The sequence below is a fragment of the Ranitomeya imitator genome, chromosome 3 (assembly GCF_032444005.1).
Source record: "Ranitomeya imitator isolate aRanImi1 chromosome 3, aRanImi1.pri, whole genome shotgun sequence".
NCBI lineage: Eukaryota > Metazoa > Chordata > Amphibia > Anura > Dendrobatidae > Ranitomeya > Ranitomeya imitator.
Genome location: NC_091284.1, coordinates 301,458,828 through 301,471,714, shown reverse-complemented (window position 1 = coordinate 301,471,714; position 12,887 = coordinate 301,458,828). Strand labels below are relative to the sequence as shown.

Below are 12,887 nucleotides of genomic sequence, written 5' to 3'. Positions count from 1 at the left end.
CACGGGGCAGAATGAAAGACATGGGGCAGGATTGTATCATGGGGCAGGATGGAGACAGATGGGGCAGGATGTGGAGATCATATGGGGTAGAATGGATACTCATGAGGGCAGGATGCGAGAACATATGGCTGGAGCCAGGAATGAGATAAACGGTGCCAGGGTGGGGAATATTATTACCATAGGGTCTAATTAAGGGATATTATTACTGCAGTGATGTATTTATTTTATTTTTTGAGTATACTGTTTTAAATGGGGGGGGGGGGGGCGGTCCTGTTACTGTGCAGAGTGATACTATATCGCCTTTTTTTTCTTCATGTGGTGTAATGTAGAAGTTGTGAAAAATTAAGTAATGTGTTTTGCAAGCGGAGCTTGTGATAACTGTGTTATTTCCTGCAGAAACGAGTCCTGGCTGGAAGAAATGATGGCGGTCTGTGCTGGATGAAAGATGAAGGACTTCACCTAGAGACGTCACTGGTGAGTCAGTGTTACCTATACAATGACACTATACACTATACACTGTATACTATATACAGAGGTCCTGTGTACAATGTCACCAGTGATCACTGTATTACCTATACATTATATACAGAGCTCCTGTGTATAATACCACCAGTGATCTCTGTATTACCTCTACACAGACACTGCATACTAAGTACAGATCTCCTGTGAATACTGGCACTTATGGTGATAGTATTGTGTTGTTTTTTTTTATTACTGATCAGTATTGTAGTATTCAGTCACTATGTGGTGGTAATATGTGGTCTGGAAATGGTGTTGTGGTATTTGTCCCTTGCATGTGCTATTTGGTCACCAAGTGATGGTAATATGTGGTCTTGACATGGTGCGGTGGTATTTGCTCCTTGTATGTGATATTATTCGATCACTTTGATTGCAATTTGTGGTCTGGTCATGGTGCCGTGGTATTTGTTCCTTGTATGTGATATTATTGGTCAAAATATACCTAAATTGTATTGCAGATTTTAACCAATATTTAATAGGTTACAGTAGAGTAGGGCCCAGCCATTTTTCTGGAATAATCTGGTTCGGGTATATCATGACCCCCGTCACATGACTGAGGGGGCCCACAGTGTCTGAACAGCCCGGGGCCCTGGCTACCCTTAATCCACCCCTGAATTACGCTATTTTGATTTAGATTAGATTTAGATCATCTCCGTTACATATAGTGAAGCCAGTTCTGTTGAGTTAACTTTCTAAATTACCCTTTAACCACTGTTAAATGTTTACTCTCTTTCTCGCTGCAAATTTTCTCTATCTGGCAGCGGCTATCATAATATTCACGGGTAGTGGAGCTAGCGATGATGCGACCATGCGCTCATGTGTGCCTGGCCCCGACACGCTGTGCAGCCTTTGGCGTCTCTATGTGGTCCCCCTGGTGACGCCACCGCATGACGTCGACGCTGCTTGGTGTTGTGGGTAGTCATGACTGCAGACGCGTCACTTCCGGTACGCGTCATCGCTACATCCGGTCCAGCGGCAATTGAAACCTGGGATTTTATTCACTTACACGCTCCCTAACGAAGGAGCAAGTCTCCGAAATGAGCGTCGGGGTAGACGTGCAGACATGGACTTCTACTTCTAGTACCATCAGCTTTTGAGGTAATACTTCCACAATTTGCCCCTTCGATAGCTAGGGTTAACTGTTAGTGACACACTTGTAGTAATGTGACTACTGGGGCATACCCCTATAGCAGATACGAGTAGTGGAGGTCACATGACCAGGATATTGGTTTAAGCGTTTTATATGTTGGGTAAAGTCCCTCTTATGTAGCTTAACTTTAAGCACGGGGTGGTAATAACCGCAATTTCCTTGCACTTATTTTTGAGTTGTGTATTATCACAATCTATTCTACATAGGTAGGCTATCTAATGTCATAATGTGATATCCATCAGTATTATGCCGATTTTTGTATTTAAAACAATTTGTTATACATGATATATACGTATACTAGTTGTAGTTTGTCCTGGTCAAAACGTCTCTCTCGCACAGTTGCACTTTTGCCTGTTTTTTGCACATGTTCCCCATGAACCCCATTTTTTCTGTCATATATAAGTAATAAAGTATTCTTTTATATATTGGATCGTCTTGGTCATATATATGTGGTTCCCACACCCCCGTTGTTGCTCTAGTTATTGGCGACTGATCCATACAAATGTCTATGTTTGACAGCACGAACATCCTGAATGAATAGGCTAATTAACATTTGATTAATAGAATGCTGTTGTATACCATATTTTCAGCTTTAACATTTAAACATACCATTACCTGAGTATTTGTTATGCAAGCAGTTATCTCTCTTTACTATCTCCACTTTTTATGTTTATGTATGTGTATGTTTTTAACTAATTTTAGCAATAAATATACATTTTACTCTTTGGGCTTAGTACTACTCTCTCTTTGTAAGTTTTTTCGTATTTTTTTAAGTCCCCTATTATCTTTATAGGCTAGCCTTTTAGGATTTTAGTATCAATAAAGCCATCAGTTTGCCACAGAAAAAACAAGCCCTCACACAACTTAACTAATGCAAAAATATAAATGTTACAATTCTCAGAAAATGGTAAAAAAAAATGTTTACAAAACATTTTTTTCTCACCACTATGTACCTACCTATGTAAGTTTAATATCGCCGTAATAGTACTTACTTGGAGCATCATGTTTCTGGGTACTTTTTTAACACAGAATCAATGATTTAAAAACAAATTCCATAAGCAACTGGCAGAATTGCATTTTTTTATTATTTCATTTGGATTTTTTCCCGTTATTATTGCCTTTAATTTGGAATTTCGACTTTTTTGTTTTTCAGAACATTGTAGGGGAAAATGAATTTGTCTTTCAAAACTACAACTCACTGTAACGCCGCTGGGTTTATACCTTGTTTCTTCGGCGTTACTTTTGCATGTCTCTGCTTTAACCATTGCTCCTCTCCCCCTAACTTGCAGAGATACTGTAGTCTGTTACCTGTATGGATGCGGCTCAGTTCCCTGTGCTGCTGCATAGCTGTGCTGTACATGTGCTGTGATGTCTTTGCTCTGCTGCATGATCACTCGCATGTGCGGTCCCTAGTTGCAGCTCTGGAAGCGATCTGCGGCTTGAAAGGTCCTCTGCAGCTGGTGCATGACTTTCCACGTGTGTTCAGGCTAGCAGTCACTGCCAGGTGCCCTAAGGCACGGTTCCCGTGCGGTCTGTGCTGTAATGGTTTCTGTTTGTGCTTAGGGTGCGCGCGGCCACACCTAACCTCCTGCTTTTATTAGTGTTTGAGTGTGCACCTGTGTTGCTTCCTCAGCCTATTGCTGAGGGGCAGCTCCTTTCCTGCTGGGAGTTGCCAGAGCATTGCATTGTGTTTCTGTGTCTTGCCTTGTGAGTTAGGTATCCAGCTCCCGTTCTGTCTGCAGTATGTTCTGGGAGAGCTGATACCTGTCTTAAACCTGTTCTGGGGGTGGAGTACCCAGATCCACCTATCCTGGAACCGGCATATCCAGATCTGTTTGTGTTTTGTTTTTCTGCCTAATCTCGGGGCAGAGTACCCAGACCCTCCTATCCTGTAGGCTGCATATCCAGATCCGTTTGTGTTTTGTTTTTCCGCCTAACCTGGGGGCAGAGTACCCAGACTCGCCTATCCTGGAGGCTGCATATCCAGCTCCTGACTCTGTCTGAACTGTGTCCTCTGTTATGTTCCTGAAGTCATTTTGTGTCTGATACCCCGTATCAAGTGACTGAACTTCCGGGGCTCATCTTTTAAAGATGGAATCTGGTGTTTATGCTGAGCCCTTACTATGCTGTGCTCAGTCTGTTATGCGTGCTAACCCCGTCTGGCCCAGGTCCAGTCCGGCAGTGCTTGCACCATCACGCTGGAGATCCTTCCTAGGTCAGATGCCCGGAGCCTGACGGCCGTAGCTAGGAACCTAATAACTACTGCTACCTGATCCTGTGCCATCAGAGTCTGAGTCGCCAGTGTCCCAGATGTCTATCCATTATTCTTGATGTCCTTCCTGTGTCCGATGTCCTGATGACCTGGGCTGCCACGCCAGTGTCCCAGATGTCTATCCGTATTCCTGATGTCTTGATGCCCTGCCTATGTTCTGATGTCCTTCCTGTGTCCGATGTCTGATGTCCTGGGCTGCCACGCCAGTGTTCCAGCCGATGACCTAGGCTGCCATGCCAGTGTCTATCCTGATGTCCAATTTGTGTCTTGATGTCCAGTCCGTGTCCTGATGCCCAGTCTGTGTCCGATGTCCAGATGTCCAGCCTGTGTCTGATGTCCTGCCTGTGACCCAATGTTCCACCGGTTCCCCGGGGTCCACCCTGTGATGACGTCTGTCCTGGGTCAGTGTCTGATGTTCTCCTGCTGAGCCTGTGCTACGCCTGAGGCCTGAGAGAGGCCGTCCTAGTAAGCCTGTGCCAGATGACCCTGGACTGCATCAACCCGTGATGACCCCTGCCATCGTCTGACATCTGTTCAAGATCAGTGTCTGATGTTCTCCTGCTGAGCCTGTGCTGCACCTGAGGCCTGAGAGAGAGGCCTTCGTCTGTTATCCTGTGATGTGTACCCTACACTGTTGTGTGGAATCGGGATCCTGACATCATTATGTTTTGTTATGCACTATGTTTTCATTTAAGTAAACTTTGTTTCTTCATACCTGAAGTTGTGCGGTGTAATCTAGTTCTGTATATTGCTATCTTGCTCACATGTTCAGCTGCCACAGACCCTGCTCGCTGCCCTTCCCTAGTCTAGGTAGGTCCAGGTTACTCTATGTGGTCCAGTGGGTCCACATCGCGTTCCCATTTGGGACGCTCGACCACATCGTCATGGTTTGGCAACGTGGGGGCATCAGCTCAACCGCGTTTACGGTCACAGCCGTAACACTCACCATGCAAAAACAAGCCTATATACTATGACGACAAAATGATAGAAAAGTTATGCCTCTTTGAAGCATTAGAAATATACAGTGGGTATGGAAAGTACATGTATTCATACCCCTTTAAATTTTTCAATCTTTGTTTCATTGCAGCCATTTGGTAAATTCAAAAAGTTCATTTTTTTTCTCATTAATGTACACTTTGTACCCCATGTTAACTGAAAAAACCCAGAAATGTAGTAATTTTTGCAAGTGCATTAAAGAAAAACTGAAATATCACATGGTCATAAGTACTCAGACTTTTTGCTCAGTTTTGAGTAGAAACACCCTTTTGAGCTCGTACAGCCATAAGTCGTCTTGGGAAAGGAACACATTTTTCACAACTGGATTTGGGGATCCTCTGCCATTCTTCCATGCAGATCCTATCCAGTGCCGTCAGGTTGGATGGTAAACATTGGTGGATAGCCATTTTCAGGTCTCTCCAGAGATGCTCAATTGGGTTTAGCTCAGGGCTCTGGCTGGGCCAGTCAAGAATGGTCACAGAGTTGTTCTGAAGCCACTCCTTTGTTATTTTAGCTGTGTGCTTAGTGTCATTGTATTGTTTAAAGGTAAACCTTTGGCCAAGTCTGAGGTCCAGAGCACTCTGGAAGAGGTTTTCATCCAGGATATCTCTGTACTTGGATACATTCATGTTTCCTTTTATGACAACCAGTCGTCCTGTCCCTGCAGCTGAAAAACACCCCCATAGCATGATGCTGCCACCACCATGTTTCACTGTTGGGATTCTATTGGGCAGGTGATGAGCAATGCCTGGTTTTCTCCACACATACCACTTAGAATTATTACCAAAAAGTTGTGGAACTTTCTCCCATCTCCCTACTGCATCTCTGGATGTCAGCCACAGTGATCTTGGGGTTCTTCTTTACCTCTCTCACCAAGGCTCCTCTCCCACGATTGGTCAGTTTGGCTGGATGGCCAGCTCTTGGAAGACTTCTAGTGATCCAAAACTCCTTCCATTTAAGAATTATGGAGCCACTGTGCCCATAGGAACCTTGAGTACTGCAGAAATTCTGTTGTAACCTTGGCCAGATCTGTGCCTTGCCACAATTCTGTCTCTAAGCTCCATGGCCAGTTCCTTTGACCTCATGATTCTCATTTGGTCTGACATGCACTGTGAGCTGTGAGATCTTATATAGACAGGACTTGATTTGAAAAGGCATACACCTATCAGTTTAATTAAACACAGCTAGACTCCAATGAAGGAGTAGAACCATCTCAAGAAGGATCACAAGGAAATGGACAGTATGTGACTTAAATATGCGTGTATGAGCAAAGGGTCTGAATACTTATGACCATGTGATATTTCAGTTTTTCTTTTTTATTAAATTTGCAAAAATTACATTTGTCTTTTTTTCAGTCAAGATGGGGTGCAGAGTGTACATTAACCCCTTCACCCCCGAGGGTGGTTTGCACGTTAATGACCGGGCCAATTTTTACAATTCTGACCACTGTCTCTTTATGAGGTTATAACTCTTGAACGCTTCAACGGATCCTGGTGATTCTGACATTGTTTTCTTGTGACATATTGTACTTCATGCTAGTGGTAACATTTCTTTGATCTCACCTGCGTTTATTTGTGAAAAAAATGGAAATTTGGCGAAAATTATGAAAATTTTGCATTTTTCCAACTTTGAATTTTTATGCAATTAAATCACAGAGATATGTCACAAAAAATACTTAATAAGTAACATTTCCCACATGTCTACTTTACATCAGCACAATTTTGGAACCAAAATTTTTTTTTGTTAGGGAGTCATAAGGGTTAAAAGTTGACCAGCAATTTCTCATTTTTACAACAACATTTTTTTATAGGGACCACATCTCATTTGAAGTAATTTTTAGGGGTCTATATGATAGAAAATACCCAAGTGTGACACCATTCTAAAAACTGCACCCTTCAAGGTGCCCAAAACCACATTCAAGAAGTTTATTAACCCTTCAGGTGTTTCACAGGAATTTTTGGAATGTTTAAATAAAAATGAACATTTAACTTTTTTTCACAAGAAATTTATATCAGCTCCAATTTGTTTTACTTTACCAAGGGTAACAGGAGAAAATTATGTTTTCGCCCCCAATTTTTTATTTTCCCAAGGGTAAGAGAAGAAATTGGACCCCAAAAGTTGTTGTATAATTTGTCCTGAGTACGCTGATACCCCATATGTGGGGGTAAACCACTGTTTGAGCGCATGGGAGAGCTCGGAAGGGAAGGAGCATCATTTGGGATGCAGACTTAAATAGATTGGTCTGCAGGCGTCACATTGCGTATGCAGAGCCCCTAATGTACCTAAACAGTGGAAACCCCCCACAAGTGACCCCATATTGGAAACTAGACCTCCCAAGGAACTTATCTAGATGTGTTGTGAGAACTTTGAACCTCCAAGTGTTTCACTACAGTTTATAACGCAGAGCTGTGAAAATAAAAAAAATAAAAAATTTCCCACAAAAATTATTTTTTAGCCCCTAGTTTTAGTATTTTCCCAATGGTAACAGGAGAAATTGGACCCCAAAAGTTGTTTTCCAATGTGTTCTGAGTATGCTGATACCCCATATGTTGGGGTAAACCCGTTTGGACACACGGGAGAGCTCGGAAGGGAAGGAGCACGGTTTTACATTTTCAACGCAGAATTGGCTGGAATTGAGATCGGACGCCATGTTGCGTTTGGAGAGCCTCTGATGTGCCTAAACAGTGGAAACCCCCCCAATTATAACTGAAACCCTAATCCTAACACACCCCTAACCCTAATCCCAACGGTAACCCTAACAACACCTCTAAACCTGACACACCCCTAATCCCAACCCTATTCCCAACCGTAAATGTAGCCCCAACCCTAACCCTAACTTTAGCCCCAACCCTAACCCTAGCCCCAACCCTACCCCAACTGCAGCCTTAACCCTAGTGGGAAAATGGAAATAAATACATTTTTCCCTAACTAAGGGGGTGATGAACGGGGGGGTTTGATTTACTATTTATAGCAGGTTTTTTTAGCGGATTTTTATGATTGGCAGCAGTCACACACTGAAAGACGCTTTCTATTGCAAAAAAATATTCTTTGCGTTACCACATTTTGAGAGCTATAATTTTTCCATATTTGGGTCCACAGAGTCATGTGAGGTCTTGTTTTTTGCGGGACGAGTTGACGTTTTTATTGGTAACATTTTCGGGCACGTGACATTTTTTGATCTTTTTATTCCGATATTGGTGAGGCAGAATGACCAAAAACCAGCTATTCATGAATTTCTTTTGGGGGAGGCTTTTATACCGTTCCGCGTTTGGTAAAATTGATAAAGCAATTTTATTCTTCGGGTCAGTACGATTACAGCGATACCTCATTTACATCAGTTTTTAATGTTTTGGCGCTTTTATATGATAAAAACTATTTAATCGAAAAAATAATTATTTTTGCATCGTTTTATTCTGAGGACTATAACTTTCATTTTTTCGCTGATGATGCTGTATGGCGGCTCGTTTTTTGCAGGACAAGATGACGTTTTCAGTGGTACCATGGTTATTTATATCAGTCTTTTTGATCGCGTGTTATTCCACTTTTTGTTTGGCGGTATGAGAATAAAGCGTTGTTTTTTGCCTCGTTTTTTTTTTTTTTTTTACGGTGTTCACTGAATGGGTTAATTAGTGATATAGTTTTATAGGAGGGGTCGTTACGGACGCGGCGATACTAAATGTGTACTTTTATTGTTTTTTTTATTAATTAGACAAAGAAATGTATTTATAGGAAGAATATATACTTTTATTTTTTATTTTTTTTTACACATGTGAATATTTGTTTTTTACACTATAACATTGCCCCGGGGGGGGGGGGGGGGGGGGCATCATGTTATAGTGTAAGATCGCTGATCTGACATTTTGCTGTGCACTGTGTCAGTTCAGCGATCTGACGTGCACTTCTCCTGGCTTCCCGGCGCCTGCTCTGAGCAGGCGCAGTGATGCCACCTCCCTGCAGGACCCGGATGCTGTGGCCATTTTGGATATGGGCCTGCAGCAGCGAGGAAGGAGGTAGGAGACCCTCGGAGCAACGCGATCACATCGCGTTTCTCCGGGGGTCTCAGGGAAGCCCGCAGGGAGCCCCCTCCCTGCGCGATGCTTCCCTATACCGCCGGCACACCGCGATCATGTTTGATCGCGGTGTGCCGGGGGTTAATGTGCCGGGGGCGGTTCGTGACTGCGATAGCTGACACCCGGCCGCGCTCCCCCCGTGAGCGCGGCCGATGGCGTATGACGTACTATCCAGTCAGTAGTCATACGGGCCCACTCCACCTCGACGGGATAGTACGTCATATGTCAGAAAGGGGTTAATGTGGAAAAAAATGAACTTTTTTGAATTTACCCAATGGCTGCAATGAAACAAAGAGTGAGAAATTTAAAGGGGGGGGGGGGGACTTTCCGTACCCACTGTATATTAAAGCGTAAATACGGGGGGGAGGGGGGAGTTTAATCAGGGGAAGGAGGACCAGGGTAGAATTTGGTTTGCAAAATATATGAACATTGGTTTATTAGTTTTCTCTCCATGTACCTGAGCTATATAATGTTATGTCTATTGCCATCTGTCCTGCTGTAACTTTTGACATTGGTTTTAATAAAAGTTTCTTGATTAAAAAAAATGTAAATATAAAAAATAATCCAGTTCTTAAGAGGGAAAATACTTGTATATCAGGAATTATGCACAACCCCTGCAAGTGAACACATTTAGATTTTAGAAAAGTTAATGTTACACAAAATTATACCAATAAAAATTTCAGCTCTGCTATAATAAAAAAAACCTGCATACAGCTATCCTAGAAATAACAAACCTTGACAAGTTGTAGCTCTTGGAATGCAGCAATATAAACATTTTTAATATTAAAAAAATATATATATACTAGGCATCGCCATTCGCCACAATGATACTGATGGAGAATTGTGCCAACTCTAATCACTGATGTAAACATTTAAAAGTCGCTGTCAATCAAATGTATAAAAAAAACTGATACTCTAAGCACATACAGTTTTAAAAGCTCTCCCTTTGGATTATTGTATTTTGTAGCAATTTCTAATGCTCCACCACTTCAATAAATGTTTCATTACTACAAATCACTGTTATGTACATGTACCTGTAGTCCTTGTTTGACTTTCATCACACACATGTATTTCTAGCCTTGAGATGAGAAGATGGTAAGAAGTTTCTTTCACATCGAATTTCTCAAAGTACTGTCCTAGACTAGAAGAGCTGGAATTGGGAGAGGAAACTGACCAGTGCGGAGGAGCAGTGGGAGATGTGGCCTAAAGAAGAAAGAAGTATTAGACTAATCAGTAATCCTGAAAGTCTTCAAGATACCACATTTGAGATTGCCTTGGACAATTAGAAATAAAGACTCAACCATCATACAACACCCCCCCTCACGCCTTCAGTGAATTATAACAAAATATCATAAGGTAACCCTTGAATAAGTCCCTAAATATCGAACAAACAAAAAATGTGAGGGAATGTATCTGTGATGTCATGGACATTTCAAGGAAGCCAGATTATCAGTAAGTTAAAGGCATCTTGTTCTTAGATGTCTCTATGACAGCACACCTGAGAATTACCAATAAAAAAGTTACCAAGGCTAAGCTATAGCAGTTTGCATTTTGTTTCATACTTGCAAAATACGGTATATTATGGAAGCTAAAACATCAAGTCTCTAATGTTCTGTAAGGGTTTGTACACTTTTCCAGGGAGGGTGCTGCACTGCCATCCTGATCAAGCACTTTTGGTACAAAAAAAAGAAAATGATCTAGTCGAATAGGCAAAATACTTTCTGGAATGAATTGATTAGGGGCTTAGAAGCCTCACAAATGGAAAGATGAATCCAAAAGAGACACAGTACTCCTGGCTGTGCTTTTCCTTTCTATTTGTCCCAAATATTGAATAAATACATTTTTGTAAGTTCTCCAGCATATAGTCACTTAAACATACTGGAGAAGTGCTCTATGAACATCAACTTTTCTCTGGGATTAGCACAGCAGGAAGGAATTATATCCTGGGATTTGTGAAAAGAAAATACAACTTTGGGCCAAAATGTATGCTTACACTTAACCCCTTAATGACCTTGGGATTTTTCGTTTTTCCGTGTTCATTTTTCGCTCCCCTCCTTCCCAGAGCCATAACTTTTTTATTTTTCCGTCAATTTGGCCATGTGAGGGCTTATTTTTTGCGGGACGAGTTGTACTTTTGAACGACATCATTGGTTTTAGAATGCGTGTACTAGAAAACGGGAAAAAAATTCCAAGTGCGGTGAAATTGCAAAAAAAGTGCTATCCCACACTTGTTTTTTGATTGGCTTTTTTGCTAGGTTCACTAAATGCTAAAATTGACCTGCCATTATGATTCTCCAGGTCAGTACGAGTTCATAGACACCTAACATTACTAAGTGGTGAAAAAAAATTCCAAACTTTGCTAAAAAAAAAAAAAAAAAAAAAAGTGCCATTTTCCGATAACCGTAGCGTCTTCATTTTTCATGATCTGGGGTCGGTTGAGGGCTTATTTTTTGCGTGCCGAAATGATGTTTTTAATGATAGCATTTTGGTGCAGATATGTTCTTTTGATCGCCCGTTATTGCATTTTAATGCAATGTCGCGGCGACCAAAAAAAACGAAATTCTGGCGTTTTGAATTTTTTTTCTCTCTACGCTGTTTAGCGATCAGGTTAATGCTTTTTTTTAGTTGATAGATCGGGCGATTCTGAGCGCGGCGATACCAAATATGCGTAGATTTGATTTTTTTTTTTATTGATTTATTTTGATTGGGGCGAAAGGGGAGTGATTTAAACTTTTATATTTTTTTTTATTTTTTTCACAATTTTTTTTACTTTTTTTTAACTTTTGCCATGCTTCAATAGCCTCCATGGGAGGCTAGAAGCAGGCACAGCACGATCGCCTCTGCTACATAGCAGCGATCTGCTGTTTGCTGCTATGTAGCTGAAAATCAGGTGTGCTGTGAGCGCCGACCACAGGGTGGCGCTCACAGCTGCCGGCGATCAGTAACCATAGAGGTCTCAAGGACCTCTATGGTTACAATTCTGAAGCATCGCCGACCCCCGATCATGTGACGGGGGTCGGCGATGACATCATTTCCGCCCGGCCGGAAGCAGTAGTTAAATGCCGCTGTCTGCGTTTGACAGCGGCATTTAACTAGTTAATAGGCGCGGGCAGATCGCGATTCTGCTCGCGCCTATTACGGGCACATGTCAGCTGTTCAAAACAGCTGACATGTCCCGGCTTTGATGCAGGCTCACCGCGGAGCCCTGCATCAAAGCAGGGGATCTGACCTCGGACGTACTATCCCGTCCGAGGTCAGAAAGGGGTTAAAGACAAGTTTATCATTCAAAATGTTGAAAAAAGTTTCCTGAACCTACAGGGCCCAAATCTCGCTAAATAGTTACATAGTTACCATACATAGTTATTAAGGTTGAAGGAAGACTTTAAGTCCATCTAGTTCAACCCATAGCCTAACCTAACATGCCCTAACATGTTGATCCAGAGGAAGGCAAAAAAAAACCCATGTGGCAAAGAGTAAGCTCCACCTTGGGGAAAAAAATTCCTTCCCGACTCCACATACGGCAATCAGACTAATTCTCTGGATCAACGCCCTATCAAGGAATCTAGTGTATATATCCTGTAACATTATACTTTTCCAGAAAGGTATCCAGTCCCCTCTTAAATTTAAGTAATGAATCACTCATTACAACATCATACGGCAGAGAGTTCCATAGTCTCACTGCTCTTACAGTAAAGAATCCGCGTCTGTTATTATGCTTAAACCTTTTTTCCTCCAAACCTAGAGGATGCCCCCTTGTCCACGTTTCAGGTCTATGATTAAAAAGATCATCAGAAAGGTCTTTGTACTGTCCCCTCATATATTTATACATTAAAATAAGATCACCCCTTAGTCTTCATTTTTCCAAACTAAATAGCCCCAA

General features: G+C 42.0%; 1 protein-coding gene across 3 annotated transcripts in view; it reads right to left on the bottom strand.

Annotated features, from left to right (window-relative positions):
• Positions 1–12,887, bottom strand: part of BLTP3A (bridge-like lipid transfer protein family member 3A) — a 1,189,163-nt gene that overhangs the window by 942,490 nt on the left and 233,786 nt on the right. For all 3 annotated transcript variants that reach the window (XM_069756570.1, XM_069756572.1, XM_069756571.1), the window contains one exon: positions 10,042–10,210. In XM_069756570.1, coding sequence (XP_069612671.1) covers positions 10,042–10,210 — 169 coding nt within the window. The remainder of the gene's footprint in view (positions 1–10,041; positions 10,211–12,887) is intronic.